Consider the following 27612-nt stretch of genomic DNA (forward strand, 5'->3'; position numbering starts at 1 on the left):
GGCAGCTCAAGGTAGACAGGGTGACAGAGTGGGACACAAGGGTGAGAATCAGGAGAGTCTTATTTCCTGGCGGAGGTCTTGGCAATAGTCTCTGGCTTCTGCCTGGATTGGAGGGACCGTTTGCAGGGTGGTTCTCCTTCTGCAGGGGGTGGGGTGCTGGTGGCCTGTTGTTCCTGTGGCAGGGCCTCCTGTCCACTAGCGGCAGCAGAGGTGGATGGCTGTTCATCGGTTTGGCTAGTGTCAGGGGCCCGCTGGTGTGCCACTGTCTCCCTTATGGTGTTGGCCATGTCTGCCAGCACCCCTGCAATGGTGACCAGGGTGGTGTGGATGTCCTGTAAGTCCTCCCTGATCCCAAGGGACTGTCCCTCCTGCAGCTGCTGGGTCTCCTGCAACTTGTCCAGTATCTGGCCCATCGTCTCCTGGGAATGGTGGTATGCTCCCAGGATGTTGGTGAGTGCCTCGTGGAGAGTCGGTTCCCTAGGCCTGTCCTCCCCCTGTCACACAGCAGTCCTCCCAGCTTTCCTGTTGTCCTGTGCCTCTGTCCCCTGAACCGTGTGCCCACTGCCACTCACCCCAGGTCCCTGATCATCCTGTGTTTGTGGGGTGGCCTGGGGTCCCTGCAGTGGTCGACACACTGCTGATTGGAGTGTCCTGGGGACAGAGGTATGGGCCCGCTGGGTGGGTACTGTGCTGGTGTTTCCTGAGGGGAGAGGCTTTGTGGTGGTATGGGACTGTGCCTGGGTAACCGACTGTCCGGAGATCCCTGTTGGGCCAGGTTGGTCATCCTGATCAAGGCGTCTAGAGCTATTGTCAATACTGTAGGTTCTTCTGGGTGGGGGCAGGGACTGGATGTTGCTGGCACCTCGTCTCCGGTGACATTGGGAGGGAGACCTGTGGGGATGTAAATGCAGTTATTATTGGCCTGTCAGCTTTGCCTTGTGTGAGTAGTTATTTTGTGGGCTAGGTGTTTCTCTCCATTGTGCATGCTTTAGTGATAGGTGTCCATGCAGATCTGTGATGGGGGTCCGTGCATTGGTGTTACATGCAAGGCTTGGTATTGGGAGGGGTGGGTTGTGATGGTGGGGGGTGTGTGAGGTGGAGGAATGATGGGAGTGAGAGTAAGGGTGGGGTTTTGTGATGGCATGCAGGTAGGGGGGTTATAGTAATAGAGATTTGACTTACCAGAGTCCAGTCCTCCTCCTACTCCTGCCAGGCCCTCGGGATGCATGACTGGCAAGGCTTTCTCCTCCCATGTTGTTATTTGTGGGGAAGGAGGTGGGGGTCCACCGCCAGTCCTCTGTACAGCTAGTCTGTGTCTTGCTGCTGTGGAATACACCTTCCCCCGTAGGTCGTTCCACCGCTTCCTGATGTCGTCCCTTGTTCTCAGGTGCTGTCCCACGGCGTTGACCCGGTCCACGATTCTCCGCCATAGCTCCATCTCCCTTGCAATGGATGTCTGCTACACCTGTGTTCTGAATAGCTGTGGCTCTACCTGGATAATTTCCTCCACCATGACCCTTAGCTCCTCCTCTGAGAACCTGGGATGTCGTTGTGGTGCCATGGGTGTAGTGTGAGTGGTGTGGGTGAGGGTGTGTGGGGTGATGTGTTGGGGTGTGTGATGTAAGGTGCGTGGATGGTGTATAGGTGATGGTGGTGTGTGGCTGTGGTCTTGTCTGTGGTCTTGCTATCTCTCTAGTGGCAACTGTTTTTAATCTTAATGGGTTGTGGGTAATGTGGGTGTGTGTTTTATAGTGGTGTGGGTGTGTGGTGTGTGTATGTGTGTCAGGTGCGTGTAGTTTTAATTGTCCAGTGTGGTGGATTTTTGATAGGTTTTGTGTATTTTGAGCGTGGCGGTATGTACCGCCAATGGTTTAGCACCATTGAATGTCCGCCGTGGTGAGTCGTGGGTCATAATGCTGTGCGCATTGTTCTGTTGGCGTAACGGTGTGGGTTTTGCTACTGCCAGTTTATCACTGACCTTTGGGCTGGTGGACTTTTGTGTGTGGCTGTATAGTGACGGACTGCTATGTGTAGGTCATTATATGGTTGGCGGTAATTCGCTGCAGCAGTGGTATGTTGGCGTCAGTCAGCATGGCGGTAAGCGGTACTTACTGCCAATGTCATAATGAGGGCCTATGTTCCTTTTGCTTTCAGCAAAGCTATAAGCTCACAGGAGACACAAAGCAGCCCATGAAAGTCATTGACAAAGGCAGCTGAGTCATTTGTATAGCCTAGATTCAGATATTTAGGTCTGAAATATCACAGCGTCTACTGCGTTGGTCAGACATCAGAATACAACTAATTCAGCACTGCTCCTGAGGGTAAGAAATGGCCTACTCCAAGTGTTTAGTGCCAAGTTTCAAAGTGTCACTTTAACACATGATTTGAATTATCTCTGGTAAAAGGACACAAATTAATGTAATCCCAAATCAATTGTGTTGCCTGGACAGGAAATCTTGGAAAGAATAACCAGTACCCGTTTGCATATATACACAGGCTACTTAGAAAGGGACAACTAAACAACCTACTGACAGAAAAGCTATGGATAACTTCAATCACTTGATGCATATGATGGGGAAAGTCCCAACTTTTTCATTACAAGAATGGAAATAATAGATTTCCATGTTTTAAAAGATCACCTAGTTAGGATTCTTGATGTCCTTATGAGAAGGTAATCAAGAGTGATTTCAAGATCTGTCAACCTGTAAGGTTTAGCCGATGCACGTTGCCTGTTTGATGCTGCAGCAGTGAAATATACAAATACACAGCAATATAGTGACACTTTCAAAGAAAGCGTGCAGTGGAAGGGTGAATTTGTTTTAATAGAAATACCTCTTGCAATCATTTGTTTTCAAATACATGTAATAATGCAAACCACAGACGTAGCCCAAGGAGCCCACTAGGAACCTGTCATAAATATGCATACAACAACAAAGTCCACAGATTAGTAAAGTCAGTCATGTGATATCAATAAATCACAAAGCAACTGATTGCTTATTGATTACATTGATTATATCACGATTGATATACATCACATTTGAACGTTTCTTTTGGGCACATATCATTTCTGAGCTCCAGTTGAATGTTTTGCCCCTGCTTGTAGGGGAAGACTTGGCTTGGGTTCCATACTTTGTAAGCACACGATTCTAGAAATATAGACTTGTTGGCAGCACAAATTGATTCACAAAAGTTAGCACAGTGTGAGTTAGCACTATGTAACCTAATGTTAAACGTCAAGATAGTGATGTGAGATTCAAAAACTAGGAGATTAAAATATCTTAAATATGACCTTGAGCCTGAAATACAGCCTCGGAAATAGGGACTTCCTGAGTGATGGCTGAGTATTATAAAGGAAATATAGCAACAAAGTAGCTGCCCTGTTGGATAAGTGAAATTACTTTGGTAGCAAAGAACAGTTAAGTGGGAGCCACCTGTGCAGTCCCTTAATGAATTGATAAGCTCCCTATGCCTGCTGTTCAGGAGGACTGGTAGAAATGTTTTTTTGTTGAAAATTATAACTATATATCTATGGATATACCAGACCAATAATGAATTCACATATGTATCAAAACGATGCATTCACCCAAAGGTATAACATTTAGCATTTCTGATTATCTCAGGTTCTGAGTTCCCTGGTATGATTAGAGGCTTACATTTTGAATCTAGGAAAATTAGTTCTGTATATATGACACGGGGAGCAATAACATACTTATGATTCAGTACAGTATCTTTCAACTCTTCAGAAAGTTATTTCAAATGCGGAAAAGTGAAAGTGGAAGCCATTATTGTGTTCAATTGCAGGAAGACTAGACTACCTGCCAGTGTAAGGCATCATTCAGCAGGGGAGGAAAATTCACTGGGAAGGAGAAATTGTTGGCTTACTAATATCCATTAGTGGAAAGAATCAAGTAGCATATCCAGAATTACCAGTTATGAATGAGATGGAGTAAAGTATACTCTGACCAATGATGACAGATGGAGGAGTACAAAATTAATGAAGGTTTATAGTGGAGTCGTAGGAATTCAAAGTTCGAAATTCCTGGCTCAAGTATTGTTCTTTCCACATAATCTACACATCCATCACCATCCAAGCTGTGTATGGACAGAGAACAGTCAGCATTATGCAGCTCTTTGCATATGTAATTTGATAATTTTAGCAGACTTCTTCTGAGATATAGGAGAAGCAGACCATTCAAAAGGCCGTTTTTGTACTTGACCCCCTATGCAGGGTCACCCCCAAAATGTCTTCCTTCATCCCTCCTGTTTTCAAAACCCATAATGTAGGCTTTCAGGACTCTCTGCACTTTAACACTGCTAAACTGTGGAAAAGTGATTGAGATTTCTCCTTTAAACCTATCACAACTGTCTTACATTCAATTAGCACATGTGATTTAATAAACTGGTACTACTGGTACCCCAAAGGCCTGTAAATTAAGTGCTATGAGCGGGCCTGCAGCACTTACTCTGCCACCCACTTAGGTAGCCCTTTTAAAACGTGTCAGGCCTGCCACTGCAGCCAGTGTGCAGTTCTTTTTTTTATAGAAACAATTTTTATTCTAGTGAAAACAGCAGTATAAAATACAGTTTCTCTTCCAATAACAAACTTTGCATACATAGTGCCAATCCCTTTTCCATTTTCCTTGCCCCTTTCCACCCATTGCATTCCAATGTTCGGGTATAAACCTGTTCAATGCTTGTCCTGTAGGCCATGGTAAGTCCACCATTTCTTAATTCCTTGACCATAAACGTAAGTGACTTGTAGTACCTCTCTCTGTCATCAGCTGAAGCATTTCACTCTACAGATTTTTTTCTCCATATTTCCTTATTCTTAGATCAATTTCCCCACCCTCTTTTCCTCTACCCATCAGGTGCATTTCCAATGGACCTTCCTATGGCTTCACTCTTTCTCAGTTCCATGCCTGCACTACCTTTGTATATTTAAGATTAAATACAAGTGAGTGGTTACTTCCACTATACTTGAGTTATGGCTATGCTAAATGCGTGTAAACCAATGAGTTATATTTTGTCGCAATTCTTTGATGATTTGTCTACCACCATCATTTATGGAGGGCCAACTCTGGAGCATTCTGATAATCTTCCTCTCATGTCTGATCTATGTCTCTAGGATCTCCAGCATTCAGTAATAGTGGCCAGCAGGCTTTTGTGAGCATTTGCTGATGATGCAATTGTGCAGTCTGTGACTTCTTCAAGGAGTAATGATCCCTCTAACTTCTGTGATTAAGTGATCATTACCCTCAAGTTGGAAGTATATTCTTCATGAGAACGTCCAACGAAACACAATTTTTTGCTTTTTTTAATTTTCCAGTCAATGGGTGGAAATCCCTCTTTTTAGGCAGTGAGGCTGGGAAAGGTTTTGCAGCAGTAGGGTATTATCACCTTGATAATACAAGTGGTTGCTCATTCTGCCTTTTTTAGGACTCTTCTCTTTTTGAGGGTACAGTGTAATTTTTGTGAATATGTTTCTCAGACGTTCTTTCACTCTGATTTCGGGGTCTCACTGTGTGCACTCTTTCAGAACAGATTTCTTCCTCTTCCTTAAGACCCCGTACTTGTGTGAATAATCATGTGACAAAGTTGATACCTGCTGTATCTTCAATCATATTCCACATCCTAGTATTGTCCCTTCTTGCATTATTTTCCAAATCTTTCTATCACATGTGAGGTGTTTTTTTACGCTGAGGGTCACTAACACTACCTTTCTTTTTTGACTCCCTTGTCAGGCCTCTGGCAAGGTTCATTTATTGCTAGCCCACCTAGTCCACACCTCGCCTCAGTGTGTCTACTATCTCCTCTATACCTCTGTGAACTTCCTCCAGGTCCTGTTATTGTTTGATTTCCAATTCTTGTGCAGATCGTGTAGGAGTGAGTCATATCATTGGAGTCCACCTATGAACATGAGGCTTGGTATAAAGAATTCCATGGAGGACTGTGCTTATAATAAGACACAATGTCTCCCTTCCTCCTCTTTCACAAACCATTCCATGTGATTTGTGCCTCCATTTGAACCCTATAATAATATGGCCCTCATTACAACCCTGGCGGTTGGTGTAAAAGTGGAGGTAATTCCACCAACAAGTTGGCGGTAATTACCCCCAAATTATGACCATGGCAGAAAGATCCCAGAGAGACAGCCACTTTATCACACCAACAGCCAGGGTGGAAACAACAGTCACCATGGTGGTAGCTGCCTACAGCCAGGCGGAAGTCAATTTTCCACCCATCTTATTAAGACATGCCAATCTGCCATCTTTTCCGGGGCGGTACCAACTACATCAAAAGCCTGGCGCAAACACTGCACAGAAGTGAAAGGACTCAGCATTAGAGACACAGGGAATAACCACGCCGCCATGGAGCCCGAGCTGCATGTCTTTGCCATGATCTTCTACGTGCTGCTCCACCACGAACACCAACGACAGCGAAGGCGACGACGGGGAGTACAGCCACCTAGCACACAAGGGAGAGGGGGAGGAAAAAGAGTGACACACACACACACGCAACACATACACCCGACTTACACATACCATACACACAACCAGATGCACAAGAAAACAATTAATCCCCCCCAAATCGGCTGAATAATGCAAGGACAAAATGAATTTACTAATGTGAATGTAATAAGATCAACACAGTAGAAAAATAACTTAGCCAATGTTAGAGAAATATTTAATTGTACAGTTCAAGGGACACTTCCCAGTCCACAGGTTGTGTGGGCCACATGGCCACAGGCCAAAGTCCAAGGGCCCACATGTCACCTGCATCAACACGGAGAGAACACTGCAGGGACATCAGTTGGTAAATAGGCAGGAACCTCAAGGGGACGGAGGACAGGGGGGAACCTCAGCCGGGAGATGGAACAATACCACTGGTTCTGGAGGGGCCAATATAACCTGTGCTTGGTCCTGGGGAGTGCAAGGCCACAGTTTCTCGAGTGGGTGACTTCCCCACTTGCTCTGGAGGAGGCAACATGCCCTGTGGTTGGTCCTGAAGAGTGCCAGGCAAGTCTCTAGAGTGGGTGTCTTCCCCACTTGCTCTGGAGGGGGCAACATGCCCTGTGCTTGGTCCTAAGGAGTGCAAGGCCACAGTCTCTCAAGTGGGTAACTTGCCCACAAGCTCTGAAGTGGGCAACATACCCTGTGCTCTTGATCCTAGAGAGTGTTGGGCATGATACTGTCTTACCCACTGGTTCTGGAGGGGACATCGTGCCCTGTGCTCTTGATCCTGGGAGGCTGGGGTTGGTGGGTGTCTTACCCACTGGTTCTGGAGGGGACATCGTGCCCTGTGCTCTTCATCCTGGGGAGCCTGGGGTTGGTGGGTGTCTTACCCACTGGTTCTGGAGGGGACATCATGCCCTGTGCTCTTGATCCTGGGGAGTGCAAGGTCACAGTCTCTCAGGTGGGTGACAAACTCATTGGATTTGCAGGGGCCAGGACGCACAGCAGCCCATGGAGGCTGGACTACATACCGTCCACCGGTGGTGACGGCTGCTTAGTGGTGGTAGTGGTGCTGCTGCAGCCACTGGTGGGGGGATGCTCCTGCCCATCTCCTGCAGCCTCAGATGGCTGCCCACTGGAGGTGGCGGTGCTGCTGGTGGGGGGGAAGCTCCAGCCCAACCCCTGCAGCCTCGGATGGCTGCACAACCATGGTTGGTGGTGAGGTCTCCGTCAGAGTTCCTGCCCCAGACCTCTTGCCCTTCCTGCTTGCTGGTGCTAGCTCCTTGGTCTTCCTGGCAGCAGCTGGTGCTGGCTTCTAGGTCTTCCTTGCAGCAGCTGGGGCAGGCTCCTTGGTCTTCCTTGCAGCAGCAGGAGCAGGGTCCTTGGTCTTCCTTGCAGCAGCTGGGACAGTCTCCTTGGTCTTTCTTGCAGCAGCTGGGACAGGTTCCTTGGTCTTCCTTGCAGCAGCTGGGGCAGGCCCCATGCCCTTGAGGCTGCCTGGTGCAGGCTCCTTCACCCTCAGGACATGTGCCCTGGATCCTTTCCCACCACAAGTGGGTGTGGTGACTATTGGGCCCCTGGACTGGGTGGCTGAGGTGCTTGGCTGGGTTTTTGTCACCATGGCCAGACGTGCAGGACAGAGGGGGAGGGAAGAGGTCAATGGTGGATAGGAAAAGCTTTTAGGGACACTGGGGTGGGAAGAGGGAGAAGGTTTGGGAGTGGAGGAAGAGGGAGTGGTTGTAGGAGGTGTCTGCTGATTTTGGGTGCATGAGCTGGTTGCTGTTGTGAGGTGTATGGCTGATGGGTGTCTGAGTGCTTGTGTTTGTGTACTTTAGGAGAGGGGACAGACACAGTGGGAGAGGACACGGGACGTGTGCATGGCTGTTGTGGAGGTGTCTGCCAGTGAGGTGTGTGTTCTGCTAGGTGTGGTGGTGATGCTGGTAGTGGATGAGGATGTAGTGCATGCAGGTGTGAGTGTAGACGGAACTGGGAGGAAGGTGGAGGAGGCGGCGGACACAGTGGAAACAGTGGATGTTGGTATGTCTGCATCTGGATGATGTTTGTGTGAGTGCCTGTGGGATGATGTGTGGTGCTTGTGTTTGCCTGTGCCACTCTTGTGTATTGTCTTGTATGCATGCTTGTCTGCCTGTATGCTTGGGATAGGTTGCGGTTGGATACCACCCTACCATGTGTAAGTTGTAATGATGGGCATTGTACTCACCCCCTTGTGGCTGCTGTGATGCCCTCAAGCGCCCATGCAGCTCTGGATAGGCCACCGCCAGTATGCAGGCTATCAGGGGTGTCAGGGTTCGACAGGCACCCACTCCTTGTTGGGAGGCCATCTCCAGCTGGGCCTCCATCTTCTTCCATGCCCAGCGTCTCAGGTCCTCCCACTGTTTCCGACAGTGGTTGCTCTGCCTGCCATAGGCCCCTAGGGTCTGCATGTCCTTGGCGATGGCAATCCATATTCCCTTCTTTTGTTGGGCGCTGACCTGCAGAGGCAAGACACACAGGAAAATAGTATTTGTCAGTCCTGCATGTTAGACTTAGTGCCCACCATATCTCTGTGGTAGGACCACATCCACCAGTCTCTCCAACTCCTCCAAAGTGAAGGCAGGGGCCCTTTCCCCAGTTACACGGGCCATGGTAGGTTCCAGACACAGGTCACAGCAGCACATGCAGTGTAGGTCCTCTCCTGTTGAAGATCAGGTAGAAAGTGAGTAATCAGATAGAAAATGGCGAAGACGTCCGCGGCGGGGCATACCGTCACCACCACAATACATCACCATTGGCCACTGTAACCCATAGGTCCCAATATTAACCAATGAGGAGTTGCATGGCGGTTCCGAACCGCTTCCCGCAATGGCGCACAATGTCACCGGAATTACCTCACTTCCACCTGTCCCTCCACACAGGACAGGCAGATTCCATTTCAGAGGGGGGGCAGGCCCTGGATAATTACTGCGTCACTGTTTACATTTGGACATACAGGACAATTCTCACTGACCTATTACAATTTGACAGCATGCATCGTACTGTTGATGCACCATTGTTCGGTTTGTGACTGGCTCCTCACTCTTTTGTCCCTTAGATTGCTACTGCTGCAGATGAATAGGAGATGGAGACATACCCCCATGTACAGACCTCTGGTGGACTTGGCAACAATGGAGGACAGGCACATAATACTCACCTATAGACTGGATGGACAAGGCCACAATCACAGAGCTATATGCCCAATTGGAGCCTGACCTGATATTTGCTATCTGTCACCACACTGGGATCCCCCTCTTGTGCAAGTTCTGACAGTGCTCCATTTCCTGGCAACTGGTTCTTTCCAAGAGACAGTGGGCTTGGCAGCAGGAATGTCACAGCCAATGTTCTCTATAGTGCTGACCACAGTATTGTCTGCCCTGATTATACACATGTGCAGCTACATTGTATTACCCCAGGTGGAAGATTTGGCCACAGTGAAGGCTGACTTCTATGCAAAAGGACATATCCCCAACATAATTGGTGCGAATGATAGAACACATATTGCATTTGTTCCCCCTACTCCCCACGTCAAAATGAACAATGAATATACAGATGGTGTGCTTGGAGGACCAGTACATCTCCCATGTCAATGCATATTAGAATGAATGACTAATTTATTGTACAGATTATAAAATCCAATACAACAAAAAGGCAAAAAAACAATCGAGAATAATACAATCAAAAACTAATTTCATGCTAAAAACACGGCTTGATTTAAAAACGCTTGACATATTAAAAGAAGACATTCCTGCCTGGAAATATAAGATAATCCTGAGATATAAATATAAAACAAGCCCACATCCAGAACCCCACATAATGCATAAAAATCAAAATACATAAGGCACAGCCCTAAAGTGCATGGTGCATTAAATAGTAATTACACTAAATACCAATATATGCAGTTGGAACTCCACAGCCTAACCAATAACTGGCAATATGGCAAGACCGTGGAAGAGATTCCGATTATACCTATTAGTTGCTCACAGTGCCACTGAATTTAGATAGTGCAATTTTAATAAATTTAGTCAATAACACATTTAGCGTTGGGTTGGCTGGATCCAAAGACTGGATGATAGCCTGTCGATAGGAGCGAATTCACAGTTCGTTCCATTTGCTCCGAAGCAAAAATCTATGCTCCTTTAGTAAAGCTGGGCACAGACAAACCACATGATCAATAGTTTTGTCCACATTACTACAGCCTCTGCATGTCACACCTTCCCCGGAGGATAGGTGCCATTGGGGTAGATTTAAAAAAAAAAAAATCATAATCGCCCATGCTTAAGGCCATAAAGGCCTTTTTCAACCAAAACCCTTAGGAGCAGGAGAAAAAGCTAGCAGACGTACCTGGCTTAAAGGATTCAATTACTGCCCAGGCATGCTTCCGTTGAACAAGGCGGGAACAGTCTGAGTGATACGAATACAGTTGAATAAGCCTTCTTACAGGGAGTGCAGAATTATTAGGCAAATTAGTATTTTGACCACATCATCCTCTTTATGCATGTTGTCTTACTCCAAGCTGTATAGGCTCGAAAGCCTACTACCAATTAAGCATATTAGGTGATGTGCATCTCTGTAATGAGAAGGGGTGTGGTCTAATGACATCAACACCCTATATCAGGTGTGCATAATTATTAGGCAACTTCCTTTCCTTTGGCAAAATGGGTCAAAAGAAGGACTTGACAGGCTCAGAAAAGTCAAAAATAGTGAGATATCTTGCAGAGGGATGCAGCACTCTTAAAATTGCAAAGCTTCTGAAGCGTGATCATCGAACAATCAAGCGTTTCATTAAAAATAGTCAACAGGGTCGCAAGAAGCGTGTGGAAAAACCAAGGCGCAAAATAACTGCCCATGAACTGAGAAAAGTCAAGCGTGCAGCTGCCACGATGCCACTTGCCACCAGTTTGGCCATATTTCAGAGCTGCAACATCACTGGAGTGCCCAAAAGCACAAGGTGTGCAATACTCAGAGACATGGCCAAGGTAAGAAAGGCTGAAAGACGACCACCACTGAACAAGACACACAAGCTGAAACGTCAAGACTGGGCCAAGAAATAACTCAAGACTGATTTTTCTAAGGTTTTATGGACTGATGAAATGAGAGTGAGTCTTGATGGGCCAGATGGATGGGCCCGTGGCTGGATTGGTAAAGGGCAGAGAGCTCCAGTCCGACTCAGACGCCAGCAAGGTGGAGGTGGAGTACTGGTTTGGGCTGGTATCATCAAAGATGAGCTTGTGGGGCCTTTTCGGGTTGAGGATGGAGTCAAGCACAACTCCCAGTCCTACTGCCAGTTCCTGGAAGACACCTTCTTCAAGCAGTGGTACAGGAAGAAGTCTGCATCCTTCAAGAAAAACATGATTTTCATGCAGGACAATGCTCCATCACACGCGTCCAAGTACTCCACAGCGTGGCTGGCAAGAAAGGGTATAAAAGAAGGAAATCTAATGACATGGCCTCCTTGTTCACCTGATCTGAACCCCATTGAGAACCTGTGGTCCATCATCAAATGTGAGATTTACAAGGAGGGAAAACAGTACACCTCTCTGAACAGTGTCTGGGAGGCTGTGGTTGCTGCTGCACGCAATGTTGATGGTGAACAGATCAAAACACTGACAGAATCCATGGATGGCAGGCTTTTGAGTGTCCTTGCAAAGAAAGGTGGCTATATTGGTCACTGATTTTTTTTTGTTTTGTTTTTGAATGTCAGAAATGTATATTTGTGAATGTTGAGATGTTATATTGGTTTCACTGGTAATAATAAATAATTGAAATGGGTATATATTTTTTTTGTTGAGTTGCCTAATAATTATGCACAGTAATAGTCACCTGCACACACAGATATCCCCCTAACATAGCTAAAACTAAAAACAAACTAAAAACTACTTCCAAAAATATTCAGCTTTGATATTAATGAGTTTTTTGGGTTCATTGAGAACATGGTTGTTGTTCAATAATAAAATTAATCCTCAAAAATACAACTTGCCTAATAATTCTGCACTCCCTGTACATCTAGTTTAAATAGAGAATAGGGGGATTACTTGCCCAAAGATCACCGGCATCTAGTCGCCGTTTTCATTCAACCAAGAAATAAGAATAAGTACCCTTCAATTTCGACTCACTAATTTCTTGCCACAAGACTGCCTCCAGATGACTGTCCGTGGCCTGACGCAATTTTAACAAAGCTTCAAAAAAGCACCAACACCAACTGCCACCAAATCCAGAAGCCCAAATTCCAACCGTACCTGTGCGGGTGAAGCCAGGCGCGGAATATGATAGACTCACTTGTAGATTTTATTGACCAGCCTATTTAATAGGCAAGAGCCTTTGCCCATCAAAATTTCTTGACCATAGGCCAGCGAAGGGATAATCTTTGCTCTCATAACTTCCATTAGGGGAAGAAGGGTTGGCCCCTTTAAAACTTTAGATAATTTAGAGAAAGCCACCTGCAGTGCCACAGCTTTGAGTTCAATTTCCTTCTTATGTTTAACAAAACTGTCCCTGGAATCAAAGTGTACCCCTAAATATTTGTCGGAAACAAGTTTACAGCTTTTATAATAACTAAAGCCCGAATGTTTTTTCCTTCCAAAGGAGACCACTTTTGTTTTAAGCAAATTAACTTTCAATTGATTCACGGAAGTATAAGATGCAAGTTGGTAAAGCAGCCGTTAAAAGCCAATCTTAGTGCAACTAAATAATGCAAGTTCATCGGCATAAAGCAGATGACTGAGCCTAAAGCCACCAATCTTGGGGGGATGGGAGTTGACAGCGTCAAGAGAGGTTGACATGTCTGCAATGAACAGGTTAAAAAGAAGGGGAGCAAGTACACAACCCTGTTTCACACCACGGGTGGTGGGAATTTTTATAAGGAGGGAGCACCCATTACCAAGCTTAATACGGACCCAGGTGTTTTTATGGAGTTCCATAATAGCACCCAGGAGTACTGGAGGGATGCCCAAGTTTTGTAATTTGGCCCACAGGGCACTCCGGGGGATCCGATCAAATGCCACCTTAAATTCCACAAAAAAACTATTCAGCGTCAAATCGCCCTGTCAATCAAAATAGATAGTGCTAATAAATTAGTCGAAGTACCTGAGCCAGCAGAAAACCCTGTTTGGACAATGGGAATTAAAGCCTTTGATTCAGCCCAAGCACGAAGATCTTGCAACAAAAGGCTAGCATAGAACTTGGCCTCATTGTCCAGCAGGGCTATCATCCTAAAATTGGCAGGGTCTGACCTTGAACCGCTTTTATAAAGAGGTTGAAGGATGGCACCACACCAGGACTCAGGAATTGTTGAATTCAAGAGGCAGTGCTCGAACAGATGAACAAAATGGTTGGCCCAAAAAGGAGGATCCTGTTTGAACAGTGCTTGTGGGAGGCCGTTGGGACTGGGGGTTCCAAATTGCTTAGACCTCGAGATAATATGGGGGAGACGTAGTTGAAAGAACTTCTTCACTCCCTGTGACGGAATTGAAGACCCTGTAAACAAAGCAGGAGCAGAACTATGGCCCCCCTCATCCAACAGTTTACCATCCTGCTCGCTAGCGGAGAAGTGGGTAGTCAAGTAAGACGTCCAGGCTCCTTCTGAAATATTGACGACTCCAATGCGCCTTTGGTTGCTATTTAGATTGCTGATAAGGGACCAAAATTTTGTGGAATTTGGATCTTTACTTGCACTTAAAAGTTTAACCCAAAACTGATTAAATAGGTCTGATGGTCATTGTAAACAGCCTTCCTATAATCTTTCCTCAGTTGCTTGTATTTAGTAAATAAACACTCAGAATAAGGGCTTTTCTAATTGCCATTGCTAGTCTATTATGCACTTTCTTTAGAATCCTGGTTCCCCTGGAGATGACAAAGGACCGGGATGGGGCCCAGTTACACACAGATTGATGAAACCTTGACCATAAAAGGCAAGAGAGTTTAACCCATAACTTAATTGAGGACACACAACCCGATCCCTCAGAGTAAAAAAAGTTAATACATTCAGTCAATACTATACAGCCAATAGAAGCATTCCATTTTATACGCTTTAGTGACTCAGAGCAAACACCGCCACCCACTGCCCGCATGACGTTGTGTACAGGAAATCTAGTTTTGATGGATACAATTTGTGAACAATGATCACTCTCACTCCGGGAGGAAATCAGAAACTTTTTGATGAAAGGAAGCAGTTCAATATTACAAATGGTATAGTTTAAATAGGAGTGGGATCGACCATCTGATCTTGTCCGCTGGGGTGGGGTGGTTGGGGGGGGGAATCGTCACGTAAACTGCCATTCAAAATTTTAAAGCCCATGCTGTTAAGGTGCATTACTAGGTACTCTCCCAACGGGCAATGCAGACAACCCAGAGGCCTCAATTGTTTGGGAATTAATTACCGAGATAGGGACCCTCAAGAGCCTCCTGAATAATAAAATCACCAGTTATAAGGTAATTAGCACATGGGTATTCCCCAACTAAGTTGCCCACAATCTGCATCAGTCGAGACACCCTGCCCCTTTTTTCCTTTGTTCCTGGAGCAATGTAGACATTAATTACTGTGAGGGTCTGCTGCGCGGTCCCATTCCTGATGACAATCCCCTGGATCCAGTTATCATCCCAAACCAGTGGCAAAATTCTCCCATTTAATTTAACAGTTACATAGATGGCCAATCCTCCCTTGGCACGGCCATTCTTGCTCATTCTATGGGCAGATGTTCATATTTCTAAATACCCTGGCAGCGGACAACTCTGCTCAGCCCAGGTTTCCTGAAGGGTGATTACATCGTGACTGTTCAAAAATGTTAAAAGGTAAGCCCAGGCAAACTTGTGCACAACCCAGTTGATGTTCCATGAGCATAAGGACAGACATCCAGGTGTTTGTACAGAACCACCCACCCGTAGGGGTCAATGGGGACACCCATACAAAAGGGTAGATGGCAACAAATCCCAATTAGAAGACTCCTGGGAACCAGAACCAGTATGAGGAGCGCCACTGAAAGTAGAAGTGCTGCATAGGGCACTTTTCAAGATTGGAAAGGGCTTCAATACTATGGGAGCCGATGAACGTTGGGATACTGATAGTAACACAGGATAACCAGACTCCTTATAGGGAGTTATTGTGATGCCCCACGAGAGAAATAAATCTCCCTCAGAAAAAATTGACTGAGCTATTGGGGCAGAAAATAACGAAACCAGGGTGGAGTCCCTTGGGTGGGGCCCCTAGAGTCCAAGAATTCAATAAACGTAATGTCCTCAGAACCGATGTAGTTAAGATCGAGGGTGGCATTAAAGAGTTTTAAAATGTGCCCCATATTCAGTATGTCATGAGAGACCCTGGAGCGGTATTCCGGGGGTAAACACAAGTTTAAAAATTGAGTGTTCCAGTGGAGTCATGAAGGGACACAGGGGGAATGAAGGCTGCAACTGTTCCTCTACATTGAATGGACCCGCAGGGCCCCGCAAGGCTGGAACATTGGAAGAGACGGGCCGGAGGCTTGATGGTAAAATTACAGGAAGGCTGCTTTTGTTGTTAGGTGGCAGCTTGAGGAAATTGGAAGAACAAAAATCCAAAACATCACCATCATAATTCCTATAAACAGTTTTAGATTCAAACAGTGTAGCGGCAGGGCGAACAGGCACTCCACTACCCCAGTGTGGGGCTACCGAAACCGACACACTGCCTAAGTTGCCTTTCTCAGCCGAGATCAAATGGTCCTTGAAGAGGAGTTCAGTTTCCTGCACAATAGTGCCAGCCGGAGGATCCTTAGCAGGCTCAATCAGGAGGGGAAAGCCAGCGGGTGAGGTCAACAAGGGATTGGGCAGTGAAGTCGCCCTGGGGGCCACCTGCAACTGCAAGAGCTGCTGCGCCTCAGGACGAACCAATGGTTAGGCATTAGTTGGAAATCCTTGAGGGGGTTGGCTCCGCCTATTGTTCCGTTGTTTGCGGAGTATTTTTTTTTTCCTCTTGCTCAATGGATGTTGAGCCACGGGATCAGCTCCTGAAGGCGTTGGCTGAGCTAAAACAGGTTGTGCAGGAATGCAGGGAAAATTGGAGGAGGCAGCCACTGTGGTCTCAATTTCAGGTAAAGGAGAGATCATGGGAGCACAGCTGGCTGCAATGACATGCTCCCCGACTCCAGTAGCAACTGGCCAAGGGAGATTAATGCAGGTTGCACTCTTGACTGGAAAAACATAGTTGTCCAATGTTTTTGGTTGAGTGGGCTCCCGAGCCAAATCAGGGAGGAGCTTAGATTTGGCGAGGGCACCGGCACAGGAGCTGAAGGTAGCCTCTTGATTTCACATACAACCGAACTAAGATGAAAGGCATCAAAAGGTGTGGAGAGCAGCAGCATGTTGGTTGCACAAAATTGGAGCTTGTCTGTGCTCTATTGATTAGCAATACCAGCTACATAAGAGGCCAATGTATTCAGCAGATCAACATGGATGTCCAGTTTGTCAGAGTGATAGTTCAGAGTAGCACAGTGGATTGGAGAGTTTGCAAAAGCTGAGGCCAGGCAGAGCCAGTTACCGTGATCATAGGCGAGGGCACAGGGTTGGATTGAAGACAGGAAAGGTCAAGGAACGATTGGTCATTGAGCTCGCCTTTAGTGAACTCAGTTTGTGGACTGGGAACAGCCCCGCTAGAAGACCTTATTGGTAACACTGGATGAATGCTGCCGGTTGAACTCCGGGTCAATTGAGCTGCCGGGGGGCTGGTTGGCAGGGGAATGCTGTGATCCTGCGGGGAGTCGTGGCAGCTTACAGCCAGCCCATACTGCATAGCCAGCCAATGGAAAACTGCTGGAGAGGCCGCTGAAGGTATCACCCACTCTCCTGCATTGAAAGAATGGTCACTGGAAATAATAATTGGTGAAAGTTCGTGTTTTGACAAAAGTGCGGCCAGCTGGCCCTCATGGGGTGGAGAATGGCTCACTTCATCCTGAGATGATAGCTGGGAAGAAGCGGGTGAAACTAGGCGATGAACTTGTGCCGCTGTTGTCAAATAACCACAAGCAGTAGCTAAAACATCAGTGACTGCAGGCTCCATGGGAACACTCCGGTCTGGCTCCGGCTTAATCTCCCCATTTGCCAAAAGTTCCAGCTTAGATTTTTCCTTAAAATAAGTCAGAAGAGAAGACTCACGGAGCTTCGAGGAGCATGGATACGGCGTATGAACAACAGAAAGTTAAGACTTCAAAATTGCTGAACTAGCTGGATCAGAAACTGGTGGAGGAGGTGCCACTGTAATTACAGTGGGTGAAGGGGGATAAGTCCACTTTTCAGAGGCTGATAGGGAATGCGAGGCAGCATTACCCACATCGATGCCACAACGGCATTTCTTGCACTTTTGGGAATTGGGGTGCTCCTTCCTTACTTTACCAGACCTCATAGTACGACAAGCTCCAAAGGTCCTTCCTTCAAATCTGGGGAAGCTCAGGGAAGGAAATAATGTCACTCAGTGTAAGTAAGTAAGTCCTCAAGGAGGCACTTTGCAGCCCTTGTTGTGGGATATCTGTGCTCCACTTGAAGGCTTGCAGACTTGGAATGAAGAAAGGAGTAAAGGAGACCTGTTTAGGTTAGAATGAGTGAAAAGGGCAGGAGGAGGCAGGAAGAGCAAGGCAACACGGTCCAGACAAGCCACACTGGCCTAATGCCAGCCGCCTCTGTCAAAAACCGGTTACCTACAGCCTAAGTTACAGTTTTGTGCACTCCGACACCTTCACTTAGCCCTGCTTACAGGATGTCAAACACTTGTCTTAGACCACCGTCTCTCCTATTGGCACAGGCCAAGAATTCTCTTGTGCGGCCCCCACCAATGGGCCGTCTGTCGTAGAGTGGAGTGAAGAAGCTGACCCAGCAAAAGTCCTTGCACGAGCCCACTAGGCCCAGGAGCCGGAGGCCAGCAAACGCTGCCCAAGGGGAGCCTGAAGAAAGCCAGGTGGTGGAGAGGGGGGGCAGGCAGGAAATTTCAGCAAGAAAATCTGCCCCCCCAGCCACTGCTGCACTACTGGCTGTCCGACTCGTCCAGACAACACCGCTGTGCTCCCCAGACGCGACTGCTCTCGTGAAAATGGGACCGGGGCGGGGGCGATTTAAACTATGTAAAAGAGGCCGTGAAACGCCCTCTCGTGCAGGGGTCCTCATGCGGGGGTCCACTCACTGCTTTTCATGCGGGGGTCCGCTCACCGCTTTTTGCAACTCTCCACTCTGCCTACGCGTCACACAACACCAAGTCATGTGAAGAACAGCAGCATCAGGTTTTGGCTGATTTGTTTCTGAAAGGCAGTACCTACCGTCCCACAGCAGAGGATATTTAAAGATCCATTGGCATGTACCTGTGTGAGGAATGCCAGGACAAGGGCAGAAGAACGTTACAATGAGGCACATGGGCGAACCAGAAGGATCATAGAAAGAACCTTTGGCCTCCTGAAGGCCAGGTTTCGGTGCCTCCATCTAACAGGTGCATCCCTGTGCTACTCACCCAAAAAGGTCTGCCTTATAGTTGTGGCATGCTGCATGTTGCACAACCTGGCCCTGAGACACCATGTGCCTTTTCTGCAGGAGGAGGAGGTTGGAGATGAACGTGTGGCAGCAGTGGACCCTGTGGACAGTGAGGATGAGGAGGCAGAGGATGAGGATGAGGACAACAGAACAGCAGAGATCTGACCATATTTCCAATGACACACAGGTAAGACAGTGTTACTTCACATTTCATTGTCATTATTTTGAACTTCTTTGGCACAGGCATGCTGTTATTTCCCACTTCTATGCCCACTTACTGTACCCTTTGGCAATTCAATTTCCAGATGTTGGAGCCTCACAATAGCTCCTGGTGTGATTACTTCGGCCAACTACAGGTCTTTCATACGTTCTTATTTACTGTACAGTTGAACTGCAATGTGTGTACGTGGTTAAACGTATACTTACTTAAAACATGTGACATACCACATACTTCTATTTTTTCCAAGGGTGTTTATTGAAGTGCTAATATATTGAGGGGCAAGTGCAATGGGATGGGGTGATGATGGAGGGAATTCCAGGGTATAGTTCCAGTCTGTAGCACAGGTGCATTGTCTATGAGGATATAGAAAGGGGAGCAATGGCAGTTCAAAGTGGACAGGGTGACAGGGTGGGACACAAGGGTAACAATCAGGAGAGTCTCATTTCCTGGCGGGGTCTTGGCAATAGTCTCTGGCTTCTGCCTGGATCGCAGGGAATGTTTGCGGGGTGGTTCTCCTTCTGCGGGGGAAAGGAGGCCTGTGAGTCCTGTGGCGGGGCCTCCTGGCCACTAGCCACAGCAGAGGTGGAAAGGTGTTCATATGTCTGGCTAGCAGCAGGGGCCCGCTGGTGAGATATTGCCTCTCTCATAATATTGGCCATGTCTGCCAGTACCCCTGCTATGGAGACCAGGGTGGTGTTAATGGCTTGCAAGTCCTCCCTGATCCCCTGGTACTGTCCCTCCTGCAGCCACCTGTTCTCCTGCACATTGTCCAGGGTCTGGCCCATTGTGTCCTGGGAATGTTGGTAGGCTCCCAGGATCTCTGCAAGTGCCTCCTAGAGAGTCGGTTCCCTGGGCCTGTCCTCTCCCTGGTGAACAGCACTCCTCCCAGTTTCCCTGTTGTCATGTGCCTCTGTCCCCTGAACCAAGTACACACTGCCACTGACCCCAGGTCCCTAATTGTCATGGTATGAGGTGTGCCCTGGGGTCCCTGTGGAGGTGGACACACTGCTGATTGACGTGTCCTGGTTACAGAGGTGTGGGTACCCTGGGTGGGTGCTGTGGTGGTGTTTCCAGTTCGGGGAGGCTCTGTGGTGGTCTGTGACTGGGCTTGGGTAACTGACTGTCCAGAGGTCCCTGATGGGCCAGGTTGGTCATCCAGATCCAGGTGACCAGAGTTGCTATCATCACTGTGGGCCTCTTCAGTTGGGGGGCTGGATATTGCTGGCACCTCCTCTCCGGTGACATAGGCTGGGATACCTGTGGGGAAGTAAATGATGTGTTATTGTTACTGTGTGTGACATATTGTGCATCGGTGGCTTGCCTGCTTTGGTTGTATTGCCCTGGCAGCTTTCACTTGTGTAAGTTGGTATGTGGTGGGCTAGCTGATTCTCTCTAGTGTGCATGCTTTAGTGATAGGTGTTAATGCAGGGCTGTAAGAGGTGTCCATGCATTGGTATGGCATGCAGGGCTTGGCACTGGGATGAGTGAGATGTGATGGTGGGGTGTGTGGGAGGTAGTGGAGTGATGGGAGTGAGGGTGAGGGTATGTGATGGCATGCAGGTAGGGGGCTGATAGTAGTAAAGAGTTGATTTAGTAGAGTCCAGTCCTCCTACACCTCCGGCCAGGCCCTCAGGATGCATTATTGCCAAGACATGCTCCTACCATGTTGTTAGTTGTGGGGGAGGAGGTGGGAGTCCACCACCAGTCCTCTGTACAGCGAGTCGGTGTCTTGCTGCAATTGAAAGTACCTTCCCCCATAGGTCGTTCCACCTCTTCCTGATGTCATCCCTAGTTCTTGGGTGCTGTCCCACTGCATTGACCCTGTCCACGATTCTCTGCTATAGCTCCATCTTCTTAGCTATCGATATCTGCTGCACCTGCGCTCCAAATAGCTGAGGCTCTACCCTGATGATTTCCTCCACCATGACCCCTAGCTCCTCCTCTGAGAATTGGGGATGTCTTTGTGGTGCCATGGGTGTTGTGTGAGGTGTGTAGGTGAGGGTGTGTAGGGTAGTGTGTTCGGGTGTGTGATGTGGGGTACGTGAGTGGTGTATAGGTGTGAGTAGTGTGTGGCTCTGGTTTTGTCTGTGGTCGTGGTGTCAGTCTCGTGCAATGGTTTGCAATGGTAAAGGGCTGTGGGTAATGTGGGTGTGTGTTTTATAGTGGTGTGGGTGTGTGGGTGTGGTGTGTGTATGGGTGTCAGGCGTGTGTTGTTTGAATTGTCCAATATGGTGTTGTTTTGATTGCGTGTGTCCATTTTGAGCGCGGCGGTATGTACTGCCAATGGTTTACCGCCGTTGAATGTCCACCGTGGTGATTTGTGGGTCATAATGCGATGGGCGTTGTTGTGTCGGCGTACCAGCATGGGTTTAGATACCCCCAGTTTATCACTGACTTTTGGTGTGGCGGACTTGTGTCTGTAGCTGAATATTGACGGACTGGTGTGCATGTGTCATTATATGGTGAATGGAAATCCGCCGCGGTGGCGGTATGCTGGTGACAGTCAGCATGGAGTTAAGTGGGATTTACCGCGAATGTCATAATGAGGGCCTATGTGTTTTATGTCAGTGGTGCTGAAGCTACCAACCCACTCCCATAGTTCCAGCCACCTGGCCTCCATTTCTCGGGTTCACAAGAGTCCATCTTGCCCTCTCCCTCGGCTTTCTGCCTTCACAATTATTAAACCTGGCTGCATCAGACTGCTATTCATTCCCATAAGCCTTTTGAGGTGACCTACATCTTCGGTTCAACTCCTCACTAGATCACCTCTTGGGAATGGTGTCCAAAACCTCCAGTCAGAGTTCCATGTCCCTTAACATTCCACCACCTCCATCCTTTAATGCATTCTGATGCCATTTTCATCGATTAGTGTTGGCATGAGAGTCCGGAGCCTCATCTAGATATGTCCACTATCTTGGTAGTACAGCCAAATCCCCTATTTATTTATTTTTGAATGTTTACATAACAGGCTATCCAACACTTTATTTACTCAAATTGAACTGTATTATTACATTAATCAATGATCTCTAACCTTTTCTGAAGTAAGCATGGTGCTTGGCATAGAAAGAGGGCATCAGTATAACTTGGAAAAATACTACTATATCTACATGAGAACTATCTGAGTCTGACCCTGACTATTGATTTGGAGTATGGCTGAAAGAGATCCTAAAGTCCCCAAATGCATATCATCCTTTAAAAAATGGAAAGATCTTACCGAACAAGGAAATTGTAGGACACTTTCCTCTAACAATTTGAGAGTTTTCAGAACACTCAGAAGTTAAGTACCATGATGTTTTGCCGGTCTACAATAGTGTTCTTTCGTGATATAAAACACGAATTTTACAACAAAATTAACAATTACACAAAGCACACATTTGAACTTGTTACGTAAGATAAACTTAAAAAATATCCTTTTTTCAAAACGTCATTTATAATTAACAAAATATTTCATTTTCTGTGATACCATCCATCTGCATCCAAGGTGGAAAAATATATATAATCCTAAAAGGTACACAATTGCTATTACTTCTGTAACAGTTAACTTTGAAGCCAAAACAAAAAAGGTAATAGTTTAGCCCTGTAGACAAAAAAAAAAATCCCCAACTGGATTATTCACAGTTTATACAAAGATTACCACTAAAGCGTGTAAAATGTAGCATGCACACTAACAATCTGTTTCATTTGTCGTCAAGCATAAAACATCGCATAAAATGATTAAGTATAAATGCTATACGAAAGAGCAATACTTACTCCTTGGCCAACAGCAACTCGATCCAAAGCCTTAAAAATGAAACAGATAATATGCTTAATGTTTTGTCAGATGGTTCCAAACAAAATACAAAGGACTGACGACTGACGACCTAGAGCGTACACTATTTTATACATAATAAGGCTGCGTGGTTGAAAGTGCTAGTATTTATTAGGGCTTTCATCAGTTCATGCATCATTTTCTATGTTTACCGAATTCAGTCAAACTAAGAAGTCTGCCTTTTCAAGTTCTGCCAGAAATTAATATTTAGATTACATTATAGAATGTTTGCTGAGTAAAACTTGAAACTGCATTTCTAGCATAACAAAATCATATAACACCATAATTTTAAACACGTTGGTTAAATTGTAATGTTGACAATTGGATACACTATGCTAAATATTTGCATAAGTACTAACATATAGGTTAGACTCGGCAGTTGTGGAAAAAGAGTATTTGGATATGGATGTAGGTTTTCTCCATTATTAATTTCCTAATGGGGACTTTCCAGACGCCGACTGCTTGAAATTACTTGATGGTAAACTCATTATGATTTTTCATGATATACTTAAACAAAAGGTAAAGCATTTTACTGTACCTCTCCATATAATACACTTCCCCCGCGTAGCAGGATTTGAGTACAAGGTGTGCCCAATGGCATACCAAGTGACCAGTCCCTTGGTACTTAAAGTCACCAGGGCACCGCCTCTGGTCATTACTAGTTGTCTCTGGGCACCGGATATGGCACAATGACATGCTCTGTAGCTCTGCAGACGCCAGACTTCCCATAAACCTTGTTTCACACACAAGTGATGGCCCCGTGGGTGGTTGTAAATTTTTTCATTTTTATCTTGCAACTTTTTGTTACTACTGGGCTGGCGGAATGCTGGTGGTAGTTTTCTTTCTCTACAGGGGAGGGCACACATTCCTATGTCATTTATAGGTGTCCCTACTTTTGTATGACACCATAGGAGTTGTCAGCTGCCCAGCTCCCACCACTCACTAAGGGCTAGATGTAGTAAGCATTTTGCATGGTGCAAACTGCGAAAATCGCAGTTTGCGCCATGCAAAATGCTGATTGTGATGCTCATTCACAAGTTGCGAGTCGGTACCGACTCGCAAATTGTGTCCACTTCCTATTTGTGACTCGCATCGCTATGCTAAATTGCTTTGTGACCACGAATGCGGTTGCAAAGCAATTTGCAGTTACCATCAGTGTCACACTGGTGGTAACCCATTCGCAAAAGGGAAGGGATCCCCAGGGGACCCCTTCCCCCTAGTGAATGTTGCCAAAAAGGGGTTTTAACCGCAGGCAGTGGTCCGATGGACCACTGCCTACTCTGAAAAACCGAAACCAAATGGTTTCGTTATTTTTTTTATTTTGCAACTCGTTTTCCTTTAAGGAAAACTGGCTGTAAAATAAATTAAAAAAAAGCTTTATTTCAAAAGCAGTCACAGACATGGAGATCTTCTGTCTTCAGCTGGCCACCATCCATGTGAGTTCAGGGACTCGCTATGGGGTTGCAAAACGCGACCCACCTCTTTAATATTAATGAGGTGGGTCTTTGCGACCCCATAGCGACTCGCAGACGGTGTCTGAGACACCGTTCTGCATCCGATTTGCTAAATCAGACCTACCTACATCGGGCCCTACATGTGGCTAAAGGAGGATCGGAACAGCAAATATATGCATTAGTCAATGTGCAATGTGAGATGGAGGAAGAAACAAAGATTCATACACATTGATCCCAGCTCTTGGGCAAGGGCTGGGAGCTTCAAAGTGGCATGGCAGGTGGCAAGAAGGCTTTTGCAGCAAGGATTGGGTTGTTGAACATAACATTGGTTAGGCCAAGAAGGTTAAAAGGGTTTGCTGTTTTGCAAAATCTCCTTAGCTGCAACTTTACAACCGGAGAGGGAAGGAGTGGAAAGGAACCTCTGGCCATAGGGATTTGAGGCATTGGACCTCTGATAAAAGGGTGAGTAGCCTATTGAATACCTACCTTCGAGATATTCTTCACATATTTTCACTTGTAAATTGGAGATTCTGCCTTTCAGGCCTTAGTTATCACCATTTCTTAAAAGAACAGCACAGAACTTGGATAACTTTGATATCAGATGGTGAATTTCAAACCTCAAAATGACTGCTGGGAAAAAGTATCTCTGTCAACCAACTATGATACAACCTTCAAACCGAGATTCATGTACTGGTTCATGAACTCGGCTGGCAATATAGCCCTAGATTCTTCTCCTTTGATCTTCTTAGTTATTACTGAATGAATTTAAATGTGCAGACTTTTTTTTATTTCAAATGGGAAATGAAATTTTTGTGATCCCTTCGACACCGCTGCTATGATAAATATTTGCACAAGATTTTGAAAAATCATTCTGTGGTTTATGAGTATTTTTTTTAAACGTTGGTGCAGATTTGGTGAATGGATTATTAGTTATCTGGTGTTTTATTATGGACCAACCAATTTGCAAAAACAAAATAATCACCAATGCTGAATTGCACAACTCTTGCGGTCTCAGCTCACTTTACCCACTGTCGATCTACCTCGCATTTTCTCAAATTTGCTGAAGGGCCATGGAAGCAAATGTAGGAAGGAGAAGGTGGGAGAAAGAGGGTGTGTACATTGACTCTAAAAACATAGAGAAAATTGTACTTATGGTTATCCTGAGACCCCTTTATTCTCTATATTTCTCAATTTTCCCCAAAAAGGTGTTCAGGCAGAGGCAGATACAACAGAAATTATTTTGTGAAAGCTAGCCAGCCATTCAGACCATAACAGATTCAGAAATACATAGCTGGATTTGAGAATCCATACTAGATGACAGGAGAAAAGAGGGGGGAGGGCATGTGGCCAAGAGGGCTCTATGAATGGATGCTTTGTGCTGAGGCTTCGTTCTGAATCGGGCCTAGCCATAAACATCCTGCACCCATGACAGTGTTGCTGCTGCAACTGCATGCCCTAGCACCTCATCCAGACGGGGGGCTCCTGGGTGGTGCCTAACTGCTAGCTGGAAGACCTGAGATGAGCGAGAGCAGAGGGTGGTGATCACGGCCTGTACGGGTCAGCCCAAGACCACTGCTACTGCAGTCTCCAGCGCAGGCTAGGATCGCAGCACGGAGAACACTCATCCTTTTTGGAGTGCTGCATGAGAAGAGGACCGCCAACTTGCCCAGCCGCAGTGGAGACTTTGGCTGTTGGCCTTCAGGTGGCATGGGGGCTACTTGCAGAACTGTCATCTTTAGCGGGCCTCTGACGAACTTGGCATCAACCTGCCTGATGTGCACAGCCCTGTCGACAACCAAAAAGGAAGCAGGATCTTCAGTGAGGGCCTCGGAACAACTAAAGCCCAATAAAACTGGGAGGTGGCCAGGACTGACTAGATGGCATTAGATGCAACCGGAGGGGATCTGTGTCTGCCAGGAATTACAAATTGCGACCTCCTGGCCCCCGAGCTCCCCAGATGGTCGGAAGCCCTGCAATACAGTATAAACAAGGTGCATACGCATATATTGCACCTTGAAGACGTCCTACAGGCCCCCGGCGGTCACCAGTGGGTGGGACTGCCTGGATACACTGGGTGGTGAAGTGCCTTGCTTTGCGTTGCTCTTACCACCAGACGGGGCCTGTGACAGAAGGAACACCTTTGCAACAAAGAAACAACTTTTAAAGGACTGCACGTTTCCCGCCGGAAGCGTGAGACTTTCCTCTCTGCACCCGACGCCCCCGGCTCGACCTGCGGAGAAACAACACTACAGGGAGGACTCCCCGGCGACTGCGACCCTGTCAGTAGCCAGAGTTGATCCCTCTGAGCCCCCACAGCGACGCCTGCAGAGGGTATCCAGAGGCTCCCCCTGACCGCGACTGCCTGCTTCTAAGAACCCGACGCCTGGTAAAGACACTGCACCCGCATCCCGCAGGACCTGCCCTCCAAAGACTCGGGTACCTACCTACTGGCAGACTGGAACCCTTCTCCATTGAAGCCTATCTGTTTTGGGCACCACTTTGACCTCTGCACCTGACCGGCCCTGAGCTGCTGGTGTGGTAACTTTGGGGTTGCCCTGAACCCCCAACGGTGGGCTACCTTGGACCCAACTTTGAACCCTGTAGGTGGTTTACTTACCTGCAAAACTAACAAACACTTACTGTAAGGAAATGCCTCCTTGGCATGGTTGCCCCCTGACTTTTTGCCTTTGCTGATGCTATGTTTACAATTGAAAGTGTGCTGAGGCCTGCTAACCAGGCCCCAGCACCAGTGTTCTTTCCCTAACCTGTACTTTTGTATCCACAATTGGCAGACCCTGGCATCCAGATAAGTCCCTTGTAACTGGTACTTCTAGTACCAAGGGCCCTGATGCCAAGGAAGGTCTCTAAGGGCTGCAGCATGTCTTATGCCACCCTGGAGACCTCTCACTCAGCACAGACACTCTGCTTGCCAGCTTGTGTGTGCTAGTGAGGACAAAACGAGTAAGTCGACATGGCACTCCCCTCAGGGTGCCATGCCAGCCTCTCACTGCCTATGCAGTATAGGTAAGACACCCCTCTAGCAGGCCTTACAGCCCTAAGGCAGGGTGCACTATACCATAGGTGAGGGTACCAGTGCATGAGCATGGTACCCCTACAGTGTCTAAACAAAACCTTAGACATTGTAAGTGCAGGGTAGCCATA

General features: G+C 46.9%; 1 protein-coding gene across 2 annotated transcripts in view; it reads right to left on the reverse strand.

Moving 5' to 3' along the window:
- The window catches only part of METTL25 (methyltransferase like 25), a 624891-nt gene that overhangs the window by 228577 nt on the left and 368702 nt on the right, over positions 1-27612 (reverse strand). For both annotated transcript variants that reach the window (XM_069228758.1, XM_069228757.1), the window contains one exon: positions 22939-22968. In XM_069228758.1, coding sequence (XP_069084859.1) covers positions 22939-22968 — 30 coding nt within the window. The remainder of the gene's footprint in view (positions 1-22938; positions 22969-27612) is intronic.

Source organism: Pleurodeles waltl, chromosome 4_1 (genome assembly GCF_031143425.1).
Source record: "Pleurodeles waltl isolate 20211129_DDA chromosome 4_1, aPleWal1.hap1.20221129, whole genome shotgun sequence".
In the NCBI taxonomy this organism is placed as follows: Eukaryota; Metazoa; Chordata; class Amphibia; order Caudata; family Salamandridae; genus Pleurodeles; species Pleurodeles waltl.